Source organism: Nicotiana tomentosiformis, chromosome 7 (assembly GCF_000390325.3).
Source record: "Nicotiana tomentosiformis chromosome 7, ASM39032v3, whole genome shotgun sequence".
Taxonomy (NCBI): Eukaryota; Viridiplantae; Streptophyta; class Magnoliopsida; order Solanales; family Solanaceae; genus Nicotiana; species Nicotiana tomentosiformis.
This window is the reverse complement of record NC_090818.1, coordinates 126,027,508-126,049,482: the sequence shown is the minus strand read 5'-3', so window position 1 is coordinate 126,049,482 and position 21,975 is coordinate 126,027,508. Positions and strand designations below refer to the sequence as shown.

Sequence of the window (21,975 nt, the reverse complement as noted above, 5' to 3'; positions counted from 1 at the left end):
ACTGTCTTGGATTAAACTTCACCATGACCATGTCCCCAACTCTATAGTCTGTGGGACGCCGCTTACGATCTGCAAACTTCTTCATCTTCTTAGCTGCCTTTTCCAAGTAGGACTTAGCAGTGTCAAGCTGCTCCTCCCATCCTTTAGCCATATGATAAGCCCCCAAACTCTTTCCCTCGAACGCGGTTGGTAATGAATGTGGAGTTTGTGGTTGTTGGCCTGTGGCTAGCTCAAATGGTGTCCGTCCCGTGGACTCACTCCGCTGCAAGTTATAAGAGAATTGGGCGATGTCTAGGAGCCTTGACCAATCTTTTTGATGCGCGCTTACATAATGCCTCAAGTAGCATTCTAGTAAGGCATTGACCCGTTCCGTTTGTCCATCTGTCTGTGGGTGGAAACTAGTGGAAAAGTGCAGTTCCGTGCCAAGTATATCGAATAATTCTCTCCAAAAGTTCCCAGTAAAACGGAATAATATGCCTTGGTAAGCCCCAATACTTCACCACATTCTTAAAGAATAGCTTGGCGGCTTCCTTGGCGGTGCAACCTGGTGTGGCGGGCATGAAGGTGGCATATTTGGAAAATCTATCCACGACCACCATAATAGTACCATAACCATCAGACTTCGGTAGGCAAGTGATAAAGTCCATAGTCACGCTCTCCCATGGACGCTCTGCAACTGGTAGTGGCTCCAAAAGTCCTCCGGGTTTTTGTTGCTCAACCTTGTCCTGTTGACAGACAAGACAAGTCTGCACATAACACTCTATGTCATCTCGCATGCGTGGCCAATAGTAGACTGACTCAACTAAGGCCCTAGTGCGACGTTGGCCCGGATGACCAGCCCACATTGTGTCATGACTCTCCCTTATAATCCACCGTCTAATGTCTCCAAACTTAGGCACGTAGACCCGCCGACCTGTGGTAAGTAGTAGGCTGTCTTCGACCCAAAAACGTCTCGTATTGCCCTGGTTGGCAAACTCGATAAGTTGTTTGGTTGCTGGATCGTGTTGCATGCCTTCTTTTATAGCCTCACGAATGTCCCATCTTGTTGAAGTGATTGCAGCAAGCTCGGCTTTCCGGCTCAAGGCATCGGCTACAACGTTACCTTTGCCCGGCTTATACTCTAGTACATAATCAAATTCGGCCAAGAAATCCTACCACCGAGCCTGTTTTGGGGTGAGCTTCTTCTGCGTCTGAAAGTAGCTAGTAGCTACATTGTCGGTCTTGACCACGAACCTCGACCCAAGCAAATAATGTCGCCATGTACGAAGGCAATGCACAATAGCAGTCATCTCCTTCTCTTGCACTGTGTAACGCCGCTCCGTCTCATTTAACTTGCGACTCTCAAATGCTATGGGATGCTTATCCTGCATCAAGACACCCTCAATGGCAAAATCTGAGGCATCTGTATGCACCTCAAATGTCTTGGCAAAGTCAGGTAATGCCAAGACTGGCTCCTCTGTTACAGCTGCCTTGAGGTCTTCAAACGCTCTTTGACAATGCTCCGTCCAAACCCATGGCTTGTTCTTCTTTAGCAACTCAGTCAATGGTGCGGCCTTTGCTGAGTAGCCACAGATGAACCGACGATAGTAGTTAACAAGGCCAAGGAAGGATCTCAACTCAGTTACCTTTATAGGTGCCTCCCACTCCTGGATAGCACGTACCTTAGCCTCGTCCATGTGTAGCTCGCCATTGCTAATAACATGGCCTAAGAAGTGCACCTTTGATTGTGAAAACTCGCATTTCTCCCTCTTGATGTATAGCCCGTTCTCCAGCAAGACTTAGAAAACCTTCCTTAAGTGCTTCATGTGCTCTTCCAAGGTGTTGCTATAGATGACTATGTCGTCTAGGTAGACTACCATGAACTGATCAAGGTAGGGATGGAAAATTTTATTCATAAGGGTGCAAAATGTGGCAGGTGCATTGGTTAAGCCGAAAGGCATCACCAACCACTCAAAGGCTCCATATCTCGTCACACATGTTGTCTTTGGCTCATCCCCCTCTGCAATGCGAACCTGGTAGTAGCCCTTGTGAAGATCCACCTTGGTAAAATACTTGGCTTGCCCAAGTCTATCGAATAAGTCAGCAATGAGCGGGATTGGGTACTTATTCTTCACCGTGACCTTATTAAGTGATCGGTAGTCTATGCACAAGCGTAGTGATCCATCCTTCTTCTTCTGGAACAATACTGGTGCGCCGAAAGGTGCCTTTGATGGGCGAATGTGACCAGCATCTAGCAACTCTTTCAATTGTTTCCTAAGCTCCTCTAGCTCGGGCGGTGCCATACGATATGGGGCAAATGCGGGTGGCTTAGCCCCTAGCTCCAACTCAATCTTGTGATCCACCTCTCGCCTAGGCGGCAAGTGCTTAGGCAACTCCTCGGGCATGACATCTTTGTTTTTCCTCAAGCAACTTCTCTATGCAAGGTGGTAGTGTCTCTTGAAAACTCTTGTCTTCCTCCAGACTTGCGATGGTTGCCACGAACGTCGGCTCCCCCTTCTTGATCCCCTTTATAACCTGCATAGCTGAGAGTTGTGCTTGGCTCTGTCCGTGTGGCATAGACACTGTAGGTACCATGCAAGCTCCTTCTCGCTCCATAACCAAGAGATGTTGGGGGTAGGGATCGATCAAAATATGACAATGTCTAAAGAACTCTTGTCCCAATATGATGTCAAAGATATCCATAGCGGTTACGGTAAAGTTTGTCATACCTTTCCAAGTTTCCAATTTGACACCAACTCCATTAGCTACCCCACGAGCATTTTGTACCTCGGCATTCACAGTCTTGACGCGGGAGTTGGTTGGAGCAAGCTTCAATTCTAGTTTTTTTGCGGTAGCCTCAGTCACAAAATTATGAGTTGCTCCAGTATCCACCATTGCACGAGCAGGCTTGTTGTTGATGGTGATATCCACGTACTAGTTTCCATTCTCGGTAGGTTGGATAGATTGCTTTGTGACAGCACTGCATAATCCGATCATACCTAACTGTACGGTTCCCGAACTCTCTCCTTGCGGCTGCTCCTTCCGTTCACGGACCATAGCGCTAAGGCTCTTTAGGTCGGGACAATTCCTGAAGCTGTGAGGCCCTCCGCATATGTAACATCCCTTCTTCTCGGCCTGCGCTTTCTTCTCAGCGTACCCCTGACGGCCACTCAGCTTTTTGGAATCTTAAGTCTTGTAGTGTTGTTGTTGTATCTCCTTGCCTTTGCCACGGTCTCCCCCACCTTTGACATTGTTAAACTTTGATTCTTTGAATTTCCCTTTGTTGTGTTTGTCATGCCTGAAATCCATCAATGATTCGGCCTCCACTATGGCTTGGTCTATATTTGTGACTTGCCGGCGTTGTAACTCCTGCTTAGCCCAATTTTGCAACCCGTCCATGATGTGGAATAACAAGTCATCATTGGTCAGGTTGGGGATTTGAAGCATAAGGGTAGTGAATTCCTTGACATAGACACATATGCTCCTTGTTTGCTTCAACTCCCTAAGTTTGTGCCTTGCCTCATACAAGACATTGTTTGGAAAGAACTGTCGATTGAACTCGGCTTTGAACTGATCCCACGTGCTAATAGTACATATACCTTTATCCACGTCGGCCATCTTCCTTCTCCACCATAGCATGACAGTCTCTGAGAGGTACAACACCGCAGTGTTGATCATGGCCTCGTCGTCCTTCACTTTGCCGCGCTTGAAGTAGTTCTCCAAGTGTCAAAGGAAGTTTTCCACTTCTTGCGCATCACGAACACCTTTGAACACTGGGGGTTTGGGAGCCTCGATCTTGGCCTCCCTCGTCACCACAACATTGCTAGCTGCCTCGGTCACGCCAGCACTAACATGCTCCTCGAGTGACTCTATCTTTGCCTTCATAGCATCGATAGTACTCAAAGCCTCCATGAGTCTGCACTCTAAGGCAGTGATAGTTTGCCTTAGTTCCATCTCGGTCTGTGTACGTCCCTCCAAGTCATTTCGGATGCTCTCAATCTCTTCAAGAGTGTGCCCCTCAAGAACACTAAGGGTGCCTTCCACCTTCCACAAGCGTTGGCCAAAGATCTCCACGACGTCCATCCCCGCGTTCATCTTCATCACCCACTCTTTACCGAGCGAGACGTCCTCAGGCAGGACCTCCACTTCATCCTCGCTCGCCTCAGTGGCAGATGGTTCTTGGGATGTAAGCCCTTCGTTTGACACAACCTCAGGTGGCACCTCCTGGCCCTTGTTGGTGGCATTTCTCTTTTTGTTACGGCCGCTCTTGCCAGTAGCATCCTGGATGACGTTGGCTTGAGTGTTGGCAGCGTTAATTTTTTTGTCGTTCGCCATTCCCTTAGTCTCAACCTTTGCTCTGATACCACGTTGTCACGTCCTTAGTAATTAACTAAGTACACGTGCGACACTTGACAATTTGCTCGCGTTCTTGTTATGCCAAGTTAGCCTTACTACACTCAAGATCGCTAAGAGAATGGTAGAAAGAACACAAGAGAATTATTAATGGAAGCTTTATATTAGAGAGAACTTGAATTGTTTGCTTGATGTATTACAAATGAATGGCCTCCTTTATATACTAGTCTCCTAGGGGCTAGTGTGCAACTATTAATTGTTACACAAGTCCTTAATATTTATAAGATAAGGGCTTTCTCTAGAATTCTCTACAAGCCTAGAAGATTCCAAGGACTTTCCTAGCAAATTCATAAACATCTAGGATCTTCCAAAGGAAATGTCCATACTTCTCTAGAATCTTCTCACAAATGCAAGCATTTCTCCTATGTAAGCTTCCACATGGCATTAATATATGCCAAATGGCGCTTATGTGGCATGATGACATGGCGAGTCATCACAGTAGTCTCAGTAATAGAAGCGTCTCTGAGTTAACAAACAAACAAGGTTTATCTTGTACTCTTTATTTTTGTTCTAACAAAATTTTAATTTTTTTTGCCCGCTACTATTTATTTTGTTTCGAAGCTGCACAATTTTTTAGAAAAATTAGATTTACATAAATTTTAACAACAAATCAATCTACCTTTACAAATTTAATAATTTATTAAACTTAAAAAAATCTTACAAATAAATATCAATCTTAAGTTGTTCCATTTGAACACTCCAATAACTTAAATATGTCATTTAAACACAATATACTGACATGTCAAAGTAAGTGTTTATCACATTTTTTAAGCGCCTGAAATCATCCAAAAAAAAAAAAAAACCCCATCTTAACCCAAATTATTTTTAGATTTGTTCATACCATTACTATTGTATCCTCCTTTAGATCTGCGCACAACCCCACTACCACCTTTAAATCTAGCCACCATCATAAATTTTTCATTTTCCTTCTCATTTTTAAGATCTGATTGACGCTGCAATTCTTGCCGGAAAAGTAGCATCGCCGCTAGCTGCCTACCTCATCTTTCCTATTTATCTTCCACCATGTGAGCAACTATAGGATGGCACGAACAAGAACAGTGGCAAGAGCCCTCTCATTTACACTCGTCCGGCGAAACTTCATATTTCCCGACGAAGTTTTGCTTTTTCCTCAACAATTAAATTTTGTGACTTGAATCTTAATCTTAACCAGATGCGGCTAGATTCGAGCAGATATGATCGAAAATAACAAGTTTTGGCGACCCTTATGCGTCGATGTCGTCTTCTCCTCGTTTTGTCTTTTCATTTTTGTTTACAGATTATAGATCTAAAAACATATGGTGAAACTCCACCATTATTTAATCTGGTCGAAATTTTGTTTTCCGACGACTTTGTGGTTTAGTCGAATTTTGGTGTTTCCGGCAACCTTCATGCTTCTGTTCATTGGTTGTTATGATTAAGCCCCATTTTTTGTTCATTTACGTTGGATCTAAATTGGTTGTTCATTGGTGTTACCCTTCGTTTGCTGCTCTAGTTTATTTGCTAATGATTTTATTGGTAATGGATTCCTTCTGTTCTGTTCATTTGCTACTGCGTTTTGGAAAAGAAATGGCCGAAAATTAATTTTTCCGGTGAGGGGTCGTTGGGAAGATGACGACGAGAGGTATTAAGTTAAATCCACGTGTCCTCATCGTATTCGTCACTTTGGTGTGTGAATTAATTGGGTGTCTATGAATTTTGTGTTCAAATGACACATTTAAGCTGTAATTAGAGTGTTCAAATGGAACGGACTTAGATGGAATATCTAAGGGAAAAGTGAAAGACAACTTTAAGAGTTTGTCGATGTATTCTGTCTTTAAAATATTCACCTCAATATTCCGTCCTTGAAATAGCCAAAAAAAAAAAATCAGAAAATGAAGAACATGGGAGGACCAATTAAAGTCTGAACCCGCTTGAACCAACGTGGACCCGCCCCTGTTAGAGGTCTTGGAGGATCGAAACCCACATATGAAGCAATACAGTGGCAGAGCCACATGCACCCTATGGGTGTCGGTTGTTACAGTGTTTAGCTCGGTAATCTTTTTTAAAATATGTACATATACTACATAATGACACCCCTTTCACTTCTTGGTAAGTTTATTTTCATGTTTTGACTCCCCTTAATGAAAATTCTGACTCCGCCACTGCAGCAATATACGTGCAAACATCTACCTCCTTTTCAATAGAAAAAAATAATCAAACCAACTCGAGTGATTAATTTCAGAAATCTTATTGGTTGGCAAATAAGAGATGGGCAACCACCGTCCAAAATTTCCTTTATAAATATCTCCTATTAAGTGAATTTAAACTGGGAATGAATATATGTTTTTCGGTCGGTTAAATGACTTCAATTGCTATATATGTTCTCGTGACCGAATTAACCATGACATGGTCATTATCTCGATGAGAGGCGGATTTAGAATTTCTAGTACATGCATGGGTGCATTATTTTTAAAAAAAAATGGGGAAAAAATGTAATTAGTAGGAATTGCTCATTATACCTCTTAGTAAATAACTCAACCTTAAACCAAGTGAACAATTCAATCTTTTTAAAACATGAATGTCAACAGTTAATATTACACTAATTTAAAAAAAATATATATATAAAATATCTAATTTTACGAAGAGACTATGGGTTCATGTGCCCCGTAATTACACCTATAAATCCGTCCATGGTTTTGATTATATTCAAGTGATATACGTCCATAAATTTGGCCAAGTTTCTACTATCATATAAGTATTTTTTTGTTTTGATTTTTTACCCTGTGTTCAGTACTCGGGGTTACTTATCAAAATATATAATACCAAATAATGCGAAAGTTGCGCAAAATAAATGAAGTGAAAACGCAAAGCAAGTAGTTCGTCTCTTTATCTTGTAGTTCCAATACCACATTGTTAACTAATGAAAAATACCAAAACAAAGGGAAAATCATTCTTTACTTCAATCATATGAGGGATCAATCCAGATGCAGGGTGTTGGTTGGTCCAGTTTGTAACAATTTGGACTTGAGAAAGCTGCATTGAAAGAGTAATATTTGCGAGGGGCCAAACAATAAAAAACGACCTTGTTGTTGTCATGAAACATTGAAAAAAACATTTTATTTCCTAACCCTGGCGCAATACAAGGTTTCAAGAATGAAGCTTCTTTTTTCACAAATAGTGTTCTATTATCCAAACTAGTTATTTGTTCCCTCTCCAAGTTTTCATCTATCACGTTGTATCTCCAAACCTCTACTGTTTTTGAACTTCATTACTTATTCTATTTGAACTTGGAAAAGAATTCCTTTCCTTATTTAAAGCTGACTCCTTTCCTTATTGTATTTGAACTAGGAAACCACTCATTCTATTTAAGCTGATTTGTTCATTATTCTTACAAGTTTTCACCAAAAGCATACGAGGTTAATCGAGAAGGTAAGTTTTTTTAATTTGTGTCTGCTCCTCTCGTTGGTTTTCTTGTTCTTTCAGTTATTATTTCAGTACTGGTATTTTGCGTTAATTTCCAAATGTATATTAGTTTTCTTAATTTTAGGTCATTATATATAAGTTTCAAGATTTGCAATTAATATCTCGATATATAACTTGTTGTGCTGTGTACGTGATCTAAGTTAGCAACTAGTAGATCGAAATTTTTGTCCATATTTTGGATGAAATAAAAATAAAACCTTGATTTAATGCCAATATGGATATACAAAATTAAAAACTTACGAATTGAACACAGTTCATTAATCTTCAAATTGTTAAGTAATTTGGGTCCTCTTAATTCTTTCAAAAATTTTGTTCAACAAAAATATACTCTTTCTTGAATCGAATGATATTAATCGACTAGCTTAAAACACTTAATTAACTCTACCTAATTCTTTGTAATTAATAGGTTATTAGCAATACATTAATAATATTATTCTCTTTTTCTTTTGCAGAAAGAAAAAAAGTCATGAAAAAATATGGTGAACCTCCTTCCTCTCCACAACAACACCCTTGGCTTGTTATTTTTCATGGAGCTGACAAGCAAAAGCAAACATTTTTCAGCATCTCAGAAGATCGGTATTACATGCGAACTATACCAGAGCTTCGAAACAAAAAGATATGTGAATGTGCTCATGGGTGGCTGGTATTACTTGACTCTAATTCTGGAGATTGCTACATTTGGAATCCTATTTCAAATGACAAAATTCAACTCCCACCACTCCCAGATACTAGATACAACGAACTACAATGCCTCTTGTCCGCTCCACCCCATGAGCCTGAATGTTGCATTCTCTTCTTTGACCCCCCGTCTTCACTTTATTTTTGTAAGCCAGGGACGTATAATCAAGAATTTCACAAATATGATTTACAACCAATTAGCAAAAATAGCATAATGTGGTTCTGGACTATTTTCAGAGGAAAGCTTTATGGATTATCTTTTCAAAGAGAAATTCTAGTACTTTTCGATCTAGATCATGACTCAGGAATAGTAACAGCTACACCAATGGTTAACCAACCCCCGGATGATTTTGGAGAATTCTTAGACATGCCATACTATGCGTGTAACCTCATTCAATACGATAATGACACGTTGTTATATGTTCACATGTTGTATCATGGATGGCAAATGCAGGAGATATACGGCTTTCTGGTGTTTCGATTTGATTTTACAGAAAAAGCGTGGGTAAAGGTAAAAAGCATTGGCGAAACTGCAATTTTTCTAGAGGATTATAGGGGAACAATTTGCTCCACAAAAGGTACTAATCTCAAGAGAGAATCCATCTACTTCACTAAGCACGAAGACCGTCGTCTTTATGTATTCAATTTGGAAACACAGAGCCTATCAGTATCCCTCCCATGCCCACATGTTAGCAAGAAAAAGTCTCAATTTTACTGGTTAACACTTCCTCCCAAATGCAATTGATCAATTTGTTTGTCTTTTATTGTTTGAAGATTGTATTCTTATATAGTCTTGACCAAATATCCATCGGATGATATCTATATGGAAGAGCATGGTGCATGTGAAATAGTCTTCGTGTTGCGCGTGTAGGTGATTTATGTATTTTTGTGAGTTTGCATTTTAACTATTTTGACTCTTAATATCATAGTATAATCAACTTTTTATATAATTTCTTTCACGGCTAGCGTTATTCATTTGGGGACATATTTATACTTTCTACGTATAGAGAATGGCCCTGGGCCCGGACCCAAATTTATATTATTTTATAAAAACAATGAATAAATTTCTATGAGATGTATTATTATTTGAGATATAGTCTGCAAAACTCAATCGGGAGGGATGAAAAGAGATTAAGATAACTATATTAAACTCATCGTAAAATAGCTCTTTGAATACTCCTTTGGATCCCATGTCTGTAATGGACAAGCAATAACTTTTTCTATTTATTTATCATTCTATTTTTACCCATCCAAAAAAAGTTAGTTTTATTTCTATTTACTCTGGCTAGTCAAATAGGTAATAACTTCAATAGATAAGTACTATTGGATAAGGACTCCGGAAGCTCATATTTTCGGGTTGAGTTTTCAGTAATCACTATTTGCATTAGTTACAGGACTAATATGTTTTACGGGCTAACAAAAATGTAAATATACATGGCAATAAGTTACTAAAGCAAAGTGCATTTTCCATGTTTTCTGCAATGTTGGAAATAAGAGGTCGTTAGTAATGGTGTTATGGCAGCCTAAAAAAGTTGCAGGTTCTCATTTGTGTTACCAGTCAAACACAAGTTGGCAGCCTACAAAATACGTATATACAGGCAGATTACATAGTTACAACACCATGTTAGCTATGCCGACAAAAGATCTATGATGATTAACTTTTTTCATCAACAAAAATATGTTCATCAATCAACTACACCGATGTATTGGAATCTCAGGTTAGTGGCATTTCTTTATTGAACTATACCGGTAGTTCATATTGAAAAATATGTTACATAATTCTTGTTAATTACTTTACAACAATACAAAGGTAATAACAAATTAAGGCAGAAAGTTCAAAATCAAATTCAAGCATATAAATGTTTTGGAATACTCGTACAGATGAATAGTACACTGCATTATAAACAAGTCTTTCTCAGGCAGCACTAAACTGGACAAAATAAGGTAGCCAATGCATCAGTTATGCAACATAGTATGAGGGCTTAAAGTTGACTAAGAAAATAACTATGGTCAGAAGGGAGGAGTGAGGGAGCAGATGTGTGAAGATAAGAGGTGTTTGCAGATAGAGTTTTTCAGGAAGTGTTAAGTCTGGTAAGAGAAATCAAACGGATAATAACTGTAATAACAAATTATAATTTCATCTTCGAGGTGGCCAGGTAAACACGTTGACCATGAGCTACCTGGTTATCCCCATTTACGATGAGACCGGGTAAAGCCCGAACCCAATAGCTATAGTCAAAGCTGTAAAACTTTCCTTCCTTCCTGCTCTATGATTATTTGGGCTACTTAATTTAAAAGAAGTTGCACGGAGCAGTTTAGAGTTTAAGTGTCAATTTTCTGACCAATATATGTACATATATATAACAATGTATAATATATGTATATCAGTTATAAAAAATAAATATTAAATCTAACAGGTTATTTATGTAACAATCCCAATCTGAAAATGCATTTTATATCAGACGTGCAATTGGAAAGACCTGCAAACAGTGAGTATAGGTAAACCCGATTTTTCGTTAAAAATCCAAAGTCGAAAGTTGAGCGAATTTCAGTTTTGTTGGTGTTTCCGTTTTTCGTTCGTATCTTTCTTCAACAGCTGCTGCACATATATATAGCAGCTAGCTTTAAAGATGAACGACCCTCCACCCTCCATGGTGGAGCATGCACTAGCTTGTTTGTGGAGCAAGCACTTGGCCATGGTGGGAAGAGCATTAGGCGGCTGCTATTGCAACTGGTGGTCAATACACGGATTGGAACATATCCGTTACAAATGCGGATAATCTTACGTTAATATTTACTATTAACAAATAAATTTGGTCCAAAAAATTAATCAATCAATCATTTGACCAAATCCAAATCCAAATCCGAATCTGAAGCTGTAGCCGAATCTGAAGCCGTAGCCGTAGCCGTAGCCGAAGCCGAGCCGAGCGAGCGACGACGACGACGGCGCGAGGCTTGCTTTCTTCTTAACTCTTTAAGAGCTACAAGAAGAGCAATTATATATATACCCACCAAAAATCTTTTCCTCTTTCAATATGGGACAATGTCTCATTGTCTAGAGGGGGAAACTTAAAATTTTACTCAAAAATTTTATTTTCCCTCCATTTTCCATTCACCCTCATTTTAAGACTATTTCATCTTAAATAACAAAAACCTCAACAATCTCCCACATGAATGGGGAATGGCTATATCACGGAAGTATGCATGGAAAAACAGTGTGATTTGCAAGCAAGGATTAATCGCATCTGGATAAGTAGGTTTCTCTTTGAACTTTCCGTAGTGAACTTATGTCGGATATACTCGGTCAATCGGTAGATATGATATCTTTGAACCGACGATCTTTGGTGTATACCTAGACAACCATAAGTCACACAATCAACCCTTAACCGTCTTTGGTTCTCATTGTTATGTTCGTTTCAGCCATGAACACCGCCTGGTTTCATAAGTGCATAGAGAACTGGCCTTACAAAGTTCTCCTTGAAGCGGCTAACACTTCACACTTACATAGGTGATTCCTAAACGTGTCATCCTGTAGATACACTATTTGATATACCCCGTATCAAATTTAGAAATCATTAAAAAGCCTTAATACTTTATCCTTGGTACTGAACATTGTCTCATCACGAGAACGGACTAAAATTTTATTTGACAATGTTGAACCATCATTAATGACTTTGTTTGATCTCCTTGAACCTAGATCTTGGGATCTCCAGTCTTCTAGGTAGAGTTACCGCCACAATGACTTGTTCTCGGCCATAGCCCCATTCCCCTTAATGATTTCTCAACTACCTCTCTAGTTAGGCCTTTTGTAAGTGGATCCGACACATTATCACTTGACTTTACATAGTCAATCGTGATAATTCCTCTAGAGAGTAATTGCCTAACGATTTTATGTCTTCGTCGTATATGATGAGATTTACCGTTATACATAACACTCCCAGCCCTTCCAATTGCCGCTTGACTATCACAATGTATGCATATTGGTGCCAACGGTTTGGGCCAAAATGGAATGTCTTCCAAGAAATTCCGGAGCCATTCAGCTTCTTCACCGGCTTTATCTAAGGCTATGAATTCAGCCTCCATTGTAGAGCGGGCAATACATGTTTGTTTGGACGACTTCCAAGATACCGCTCCTCCACCAATAGTGAATACATATCCACTCGTGGACTTAGAATCAGTTGAACCGGTGATCCAATTTGCATCACAGTATCCCTCAATCACCGCAGGGAATTTACTGTAGTGCAAGTCAAAGTTCTGGGTATGTTCTAAATATCCCAAAACTCGTTTCATTGCCATCCAATGAGATTGGCCTGGATTGCTCGTATATCGACTCAGTTTACTTATAGCACAAGCTATATCTAGTCGTGTACAATTCATGATATACATTAAGCATCCCAACACACGAGCATAATCCAATTGTGATATGCTTTGGCCTTTATTCTTTGTTAATGCAAGATTCACGTCAATTGGAGTCTTTGCAACTTTAAAGCTCAAGTGCTTGAATTTTTCAAGTACTGTCTTAATATAATGAGATTGTGACAATGCCAGACCTTGAGGAGTCTTATGGATCTTAATTCCCAGAATTAAATCAGCAACTCCCAAGTCTTTCATATCAAACTTGCTATTGAGCATACGCTTAGTAGAATTTATGTTGGCAATGTCATTACTCATTATCAGCATATCATCCACATATAGGCAAACAATGACTATGTAATTTGGAACATTTTTAATGTACACACATTTATCACATTCATTTATCTTAAAACCATTTGACAACATTGTTTGGTCAAATTTCTCATGCCATTGTTTAGGTGCTTGTTTTAGTCCGTAAAGAGACTTAACAAGTCTACAAACCTTCTTTTCTTTACCTGGAACCACAAACCCTTCAGGTTGTTCCATGTAAATTTCTTCCTCCAACTCTCCATTTAAGAAGGCCGTCTTAACATCCATTTGATGAATTTCAAGACCATACACTGCAGCTAATGCTACTAACATATGTATGGACGTAATTCTTGTAACTGGAGAGTATGTATCAAAGTAGTCTAGACCTTCTCGTTGTCTATACCCTTTGACTACGAGTCTTGCCTTGAATTTATCAATAGTGCCATCATCTTTGATTTTTCTCTTAAAAATCCATTTAGAACCCAAAGGTTTATTTTCAGGAGGAAGATCAACCAATTCTCATATATGGTTGTTCAATATGGATTCTATTTCACTAGTGACTGCCTCTTTCCAAAACAATGATTCTGAAGAAGTCATAGCTTCTTTAAATGTTTGAGGCTTATTTTCCAATAAGAAAGTCACAAAATCTGGTCCAAATGAAGTAGACGTTCTTTGACGTTTACTACGTCTTGGATCCTCCTGATTACATATACTTTCTTTTGTTTCTTCTCGAGGTCGTTTAGATCCTTCACCAAACGACTCACATTCCTTTTTATACGGATATATATTTTCAAAGAACTCAGCATTATCTGATTCTATAACCGTATTATTATGAATGTCGGGATTTTCTGATTTGTAAACCAGAAATCGATATGCTTTACTATTTGTCGCATATCCTATGAAAACACAATCAACGGTTTTCGGTCCTATCTTTACCCTTTTGGGTTTAGGAACTTTTACTTTTGCCAAACACCCCCACACTTTAAAATAATTCAAGTTGGGCTTCCTTCCTTTCCATTTTTCATATGGAATGGATTGTGTTTTGCTATGGGGCACTCGATTTAATATTCGATTAGCCGTAAGAATGGCTTCCCCCCATAAGTTCTGTGAAAAACCAGAACTTATCAACAACGCGTTCATCATCTCCTTTAATGTGCGATTCTTTCTTTTCGCAATCCCATTAGATTGGGGCGTGTAAGGGGTTGTTGTTTGATGAATAATTCCATATTCTAAACATATTTCTTCAAAAGGAGATTCATATTCACCACCCCTATCACTTCTTATAATTTTTACTTTCTTGTTAAGTTGCGTTTCAACTTCATTTTTGTATTGCCTGAATGCGTCTATTGCTTCATCTTTACTATTCAGTAAGTAAACATAGCAATATCGAGTACCATCGTCAATAAAAGTTATGAAATACTTCTTTCCACCGCGAGATGGTATTGACTTCATGTCAAAAATATCTGTGTGAATTAAGTCTAAAGGATTTGAATTCCTTTCAACTGACTTATAAGGATGTTTAACATACTTAGATTCCACACATGTTTGACATTTTGATTTTCGCATTCAAACTTAGGCAGTACTTCCAAGTTAATCATTTTCTACAAGGTTTTATAATTGACATGACCCAAACGTACATGCCATAAATCATTTGACTCAAGTAGGTAAGAAGAAGCTGAAATATTATTATTGTTTTCCACAATCATTACATTCAGATTGAAAAGGCCCTCGGTGAGGTAACCTTTTCCTACAAATATTTCATTATTACTTATGACAACCTTGTTGGACACAAAAACGCACTTAAAACCGTGCTTAACAAGAAGTCCAGTAGAGACTAAATTCTTTCTCATTTCAGGAACATGAAGGACATTGTTCAAAGTCATGACCTTGCCAGAAGTCATTTTCAGAAATATCTTCCCATATCCTTCAACTTTTGCTGTTGAAGCATTTCCCATATAAACTGTCTCTCCGGGTCCAGCGGGAGCATAAGTAGTAAAAGCTTCTCTAACTGCACAAACATGGCGAGTGGCTCCTGAATCAAACCACCACAGTTTAGGATTTCCCACCAAGTTATATTCAAAAAGCATGGTACACAAATTATCAACATCATCATGGTTTACTACCATGTTTGCTTGACCCCTTTTCTTATCTTTCTTCGGAGCACGACACTCCGTAGATTTGTGTCCGATTTTTTCACAGTTGTAGCAGTTTCCACTGAACCGCTTCTTGCTTGGGTTGTATTTCGGACCAGAAGCCTTCTTTCTCTTTTTGTTATCTTCAACAATATTTGCTCCCATTATTGTTGAATTTCTATGGCCTCTCCTTTCAGCAGCTTTATTGTCCTCTTCGATTCTCAACCGAACAATGAGATCTTCAAGGAACATTTCCTTTCGTCTGTGTTTCAAATAATTTTTGAAGTCCTTCCACAACGGAGGCAACTTCTCAATCATTGCTGCTACTTGGAATGCTTCATTGATGACAAGACCGTCAGCAAGTAGATCATGAATAATTACTTGCAATTCCTAGACTTGGGTAATAACAGACTTGCTATCTACCATTTTGTAGTCCAAAAATTTTGCGGCAACGAATTTCTTCATCCCGGCATCTTCAGTTTTATATTTCTTTTCAAGCGCATTCCACAATTCTTTTGACGTCTCTACGCCACTGTATACATTATACAGATTATCATCCAGTCCGCTAAGAATATAATTCTTGCATAAAAAATCGGAATGCTTCCACGCTTCAATCACGATAAAGCGTTCATTCTCTGGAGTTTTATCTGGCAGATCAGGAACATCTTCCTTGATGAAATTCTGTAGACATAACGTAGTTAAGTAGAAGAACATCTTCTGCTGCCAGCGCTTGAAATCAATCCCGAAAATTTTTTCGAGTTTTTCTGCCGGTGCCAACGCCGGTGTTCATCTTGTCGATGCGTTGGCAGTCACCGTCGGAGCAGCTTGGTTTTCGCTTTCAGCCGTCATTTTTCCTGTAAAAGAATGACACAAACAAACGTTTAATAATCGTTTTTAAACTGGAGTAAAAATCACGTAGATTTTAATCTCCAACAAAACGCCACGAAAGCTTTACTCTCCAAAATGGGAGTACACAAAACCTCAAAAGGTTTAGTTTGCAGAATAATAAGAATAATACAAATACAGAAATAAATATTAAATTCCTTAAAATTGTTATTCCCGCCAATATTGCTGTATTTGTAAATAATAATTCTGGAAAATCCGAAGCCAAAGCCGAGCCGAGCGATGACAATGACGGCGCGAGGCTTGCTTTCTTCTTAACTCTTTAAGAGCTACAAGAAGAGCAATTATATATATACCCACCAAAAATCTTTTCCTCTTCCAATATGGGACAATGTCTCATTGTCAAGAGGGAGAAACTTAAAATTTTACTCAAAAATTTCATTTTTCCTCCATTTTCCATTCACCCTCATTTTAAGACTATTTCATCTTAAATAACAAAAACCTCAACAGAAACATGATATCCATTTGCAAGATATATAGTTTATAAAAATTAAAAACTACTCTTATATCATATAAATAAAAATGCACTAAAAATGTTGAGCAACAATTCATTTCATGAAATTATTACCTTTGCTGAGCGAATATTAGACATTTGTAATCCTCAAGAAAAGCATTAAAGCCTAAAGAATAACAAAATACTGCACAGTTATAACTAAAATGACCAAAATATCTGCAGAGGATAAGCAGGCATGCTGACGGGCAACTTCATAAAAAACGACGAAATGGAAGGTGCTTACCACTAGAGCAACCCACTCATGTCAAATTACATTACTAAATTCAATTTGGAATATATTTCTACCCTTTAAAATTATCATATGACTGATGGAAATCATCAAAGAGAAGTTTAAGTATGTAATCTCATGAATAAGTGCCCCTCGAAGTTTAAAATAAAGCGATCACTATTTCAAATGTAAACTGAGGAAGCAAATTTAGGCAGAACAGATGTACTCTTTGAAGTCCAAAGCAAGTAGTGGACCGTCTGCTATCGGGATAGCCAGCCCTGTCGGCTCGGCCGGCCCCAATCGCAAGGCCAGATCCAGATCCCCCATAGCCTGTTCAGCATGAGGAATGGCTGGGGGAGCATCACGATTTCCTTGATCCATTCTCAAGATCTCAGCCCCCCCTCCCCCACCAAAACAACAAATTCTTTGCGAAGATAAAAAAATTTCCATACCGCCAGAGTACATGTAAATAACCAGCAGCAATAGCAGAAAAGGGCTACATCAGTAATTCCAATCTATTACAAGTTAAGAAGCTCAATGAATGAATCAAAATAATAAAAGTGATACACATTTTTGTAGCAGTCATCATTAGTTGAAAATTTAAAGTCAGCAAAACTTAGAATTTAGTCATAGGATCTTTTATGAAAACTTCAGATCTTCCCATATGGTGAACAAGAAAGGTTTCTTCCTGCAAAGTTATGCATGTCAGCTGAGCATTTTCTTATTTGATCAGAGAAAATGACTTACTTGTAATCCATAAATATGGCCTGTTGAAATTTCTTGGTTTGATTGGTGGTGTATTTAACTATCCCACAGTTTGTGGCCACTGGCAGCATATCTGTTGTTATAAATAACAGAAGAAATGTTGTTAAAACCAGTGGTTAGTTTGGCAACCAAGCTTTATTTAATCTGTGAGTCCTCTCTCACTTTTTCTCAGTCCCTTTGAGCTCTCAAATCTTAATTCATATTCCTAAAGCCAGCAATAACAACAATAACTATCCTCGCTCCCAAGCTAGTCGAATCAGCGATATGAATCTTCATTCCGTTTGAACACCTCTTATCCCTTAATCAACAACAATAATAATAAATATCCTTATTCCGAAGCTAGTCGGGTCGACTGTATGAATCTTCACTCCGTTTGAACGCCTCTTTTCCTTAAGACAAGAAAAATTGCTGAACCTAAAATTCACCATTAGTAAATGTTTCTACTTCTGGTACAGAAACTAAAAATTACTCTGTGATAATCAAGAATAGTTCTGTCCACGATAAGATAAAGTAACTTAAAATTAAAAATTAATTCCCTCCGTCCTAAAAGAACAACGGAATTTGGAGTATAAATAACAACGCATCTAAGTATCTGTTCCAACTAAAGGTAGTTGTAATTTCCTAGCTTTTCACCGTTAAAGATTATATCGTAAACAAACAGGGGAAGAAAAAATTTGCAACAAACTCCTGGATAGCAATTAAAAGCTACCGAAGCCACTGCAGTCCATTAACCCCGGCACAGAAATCTAAAGGAGGAGATAAAAGAGGAAGCAAGAAGCACTCACTTATAGATAGCAGAAAAGCGAAGCCGGAAAGACTAAGAGGAAACCCAAACGGCAATGTTGATATTATTGGCGGTCACACCTAGAAAAACAACTCACAACAGCAAAAGCAGCAGCCGGTTTGTCTTCCACTTCGGCAGAAGAGGCGCTTCGAATAGAGAGCAAAGGGCAAAAAACGTGTGTGTGTATATATATATATATATATATATATGAATATAATGTCGATTTATAAAAGTAACATTATAATATTAAGCATAATAACTCATATTAAAAGGATATAATGAGAATTCTAGATATTAGTCTTATAATCCTATTAGTTTTAGGATATAATACTACACGTTAGGAATCCTACATGATTACCTTTAGGAATACTATTAGTATAATTACTTTCGGGATATCTAATTCATATAAAATTAAAAAAGTAAATATTTTTAGTCATGCAATCCTATTACTTTACAATATACTTCTTAAAAATTCCTATTACTAATTTAATTTGAAAACATATTATAATGTCCTATTACTAATTTAATTTGAGAATGTATTATATTGTCCAAATTCATTTAGAAAAATGAGAGCCTATATTATTATAAAAGTATAAATATAATATTAATATACCAAAATAGCCCTAAAATATTAAGCGGAAGAACTCATAGGGAAAGGACATAACTGTAATAATCTATTTTTTGGACTATAATACCTTATATGCTAATTTTTAATATTTAAAATTAATAAAATTTGTCTATTAAGTTCTTATTAAAAATTTCCCCCTAGCATTTCAGATGATGAAATTCATCAGTAACCTTGGGTTGGTTTGTTGCTTCCTTTTTTGGATTTCCCATTCACTGTTGGGCTCTCTTGGTTCTCCATCCCATGAGGAGTCTGGATGGTTAACTGGGCCATTACTGGTTTTAGGTTCACAACTGAGTCTATTGAGTTTGGCTCTAAGGCTGATCTTAGGCTTACTCCATACATTACCATACATCCTGGGCATAGTACGATAAATATTTATCCCCCAGGCCATCTAAACTTAATGTTTTCTCCTGTTGTAAGAGCATAACTTTGGTCTTGGGTACTCTCAGCCTTGCTATCATTTTCTCTAGTTCTGTGTTGGTTGCCTCTAGGTGCTCATGGACATTTTCTGACCCTGTTATTAGTAATAGGGTCATTGTCCTCCCTGGTGTCCATGGAGAGAAAGAGGGGTTGGGGATCGCCTCTCTTGGGGAGACTAGTTGGAAGAAGGGGAGGGTGTGGCTTATCTGCTGCATAAGAAGGCTCAACTGGTCTGTTTTCATTATTTGCTGGCTTAGTGCAAACTGAGCTTGCATGAATGTTGACAACCACAACTGGTGGCCATAGTTCAGCAGGGCATGGTTCAGGCTGGATGTGACTAGCTGGCCAAGTAGTATGGGTTTTGAATGACCACTGAGATGGGCACAGTCCCTATTGAGAAGTTCAGGGGAAAAACAATACCTTGTAGTGCCATCTCCAACCATGATGTTGGGATGTGGTCCATGGGTAGGGGCGGAAGGGGGTTTGCCGAAAAATTACACTGTATATATAAGGCAAAATTTAATTTTTGCCTCTATATATTATGTTTTGAATCCCCTTGATATAGCCCAAAAGCATAGCTTAATGGTCAAGGGGGTTCAAAACCTTTGTGAGGTCATTGGTTCAATTTCCACTGGCTACAATCTCTTTTAATTTTTTATTTTTTCTTTTTTTGAACCCCGTTAGCAAAAATCCTGCATCTGCCACTATCCATGAGGAGTGGGGTTGATGATACTCGCATTTGGTTTGGTTCCTCCCCTTGGCTCTGTATGTTATTGTTGTTCGTTGGGTTGTTTAATTTCCCCTCCGTTGTTAGTGTCTAGCCTGGTAATGGAGTTTATTCCAATTGGTATGCATTCTTTTTCTTTTAAGCAAAGATCTTCACCGTTGGAATTTCGTGCATGCAGATTTCTCATCATTAGAGATCTTTGAGAGGCGACAGAGTCAGTAAAATAAGTAGCGGGGAAGTGATGATGGGACACATGATGGGTTGTGATATGAGAGGGAAGGTGAGAATGCATAATTAAATCTTGTTCCCGTTGCCCAATGTTAGTAATGTTAGTAGTGAGATTGGGCTTAGCCCCATTGGTGGACCCCAATAAGCTGACCTATGTTAGAGCAGGGAGGTATTAGATTTGGAAATTCATTTTGGGTATTTTTCTTACCCGATGTGGGTGCGTATTTTCTCCCTTGTACCGTGTGCGAGGCAGTAGGTACGTGTGTGGTAGAGTACATGCCTTGCGTGTGTTCAATATTTGGCACAGGCTGTAAATTGTACATTTGGTTTGGGCCGTGCGCTAAAGGCCAAGACAGTTGTAACTTGGGCACATATGGTCTAAGTTATTTGTCTCGTCGAGGGCTAGTTAGACGAGGCCCGTATGGTGACTGTTGGGCATGTCTTGTTTGGCCCATGTTTTCCACAACCTTAGCACTGCCCTACTCCTCTGCCCTGTTGTCGCCCTCACCCTCATCGATGTTACTAAGGATGGAAAACTTACATGAATCTAGTGGCCGCTCCCTGGTTTGTTCTCTGTTGCCTCTGGTCGTCCTTGGTTTTTGAATCTCTCCATTCTCCCTTGCCTTTTTGATTTCTGTGGGAATTACACCACTTTCCACTCGTCGTCTTGGGCACTATGTACTGCCGTCGACGCCCTTACTGTGTCGTTTGCCTCTATCTGTTGTTAGTTTGGGCATTCTTTTGAGCATGTGGCCTAGTCACCCACACCCTTTGCACATGATGACCTCCCCTTCATACTCAATGGGCTGCTTATGCTCACCAATTAGCACCATCGTTTGGAGGGGTACCTCGATGGGTACTTGGATATAAATTCGTGCATACCTGCCTCTTAAGGTAGCAGAGATACACATATCGATTTTTAACAGCCTATCAGCCTCTCTCCCCGCCCTTTCCAGGATCTCTCTATCGTAGAACTCTGTGGGTAATTGGGGGAGCCAGATCCAGATGGTGGTATCATGTATTTTTATTCCGCTGAAACAAAATTTGGTTCCCAATTTCTGACGGAGAGGAAGTGTTCCATGATGAACCATGGGCCTCTGTGCAATGCAATCATCATGTTCTCTTCTTTCTCAAATTTCACCATAAAGAAATTTCTGCCCAGATCTATTAGTTTCAGATGTTCATTGGGATTCCATAGGTGTTGCAATTTTGATTTTAATAGGTGGTGGGGGACCTTTTTCCCAAAGATCTTGATAATTAATGAGAAACGCCATGGATGGTAGAGTCTATTTTTTTTTGTTCTTGGCTGAGGATGATGGGCCCAACAGTGTAGTTAGTGGTCGATTTGGGTACTGCCCCTATTTGGAGTTGATTCAACTTCCATCGGTGTTGAACTTGTGTCTGGTGAGTCGGGGAGTTTTAGTTCCGATGGTGATAATTGGTCCTATGCGAGGGGTGGGGATGGGGCCATC

At 39.0% G+C, this 21,975-nt stretch overlaps 1 protein-coding gene and 1 long non-coding RNA gene across 3 annotated transcripts; one reads left to right on the top strand and one right to left on the bottom strand.

Annotated features, from left to right (window-relative positions):
• The first annotated feature begins 8,320 nt into the window (after window positions 1-8,320).
• Window positions 8,321-9,277, top strand: LOC138896335 (uncharacterized). Its single transcript, XM_070181135.1, has one exon. The coding sequence runs from the start codon at window positions 8,321-8,323 to the stop codon at window positions 9,275-9,277; it is 957 nt and encodes a 318-aa protein (XP_070037236.1).
• A 7,621-nt stretch (window positions 9,278-16,898) lies between these two features.
• LOC104088077 (uncharacterized) lies at window positions 16,899-18,651 on the bottom strand. 2 transcript variants are annotated; one of them, XR_011409411.1, is made up of 3 exons: window positions 18,502-18,651; window positions 17,699-17,789; window positions 16,899-17,375 (listed from the first exon to the last, which is right to left on the bottom strand). It is a non-coding gene; the product is annotated as an uncharacterized lncRNA (long non-coding RNA). The 2 variants fall into 2 exon arrangements; XR_011409410.1 differs by lacking the exon at window positions 18,502-18,651 and having other exon boundaries at window positions 17,699-18,488.
• Window positions 18,652-21,975: the final 3,324 nt, after the last annotated feature.

Excerpts from the sequence above, each read along its gene's own strand:
- LOC138896335 (XM_070181135.1), top strand. The coding sequence starts at position 8,321 with ATGAAAAAATATGGTGAACCTCCTTCCTCTCCACAACAACACCCTTGG.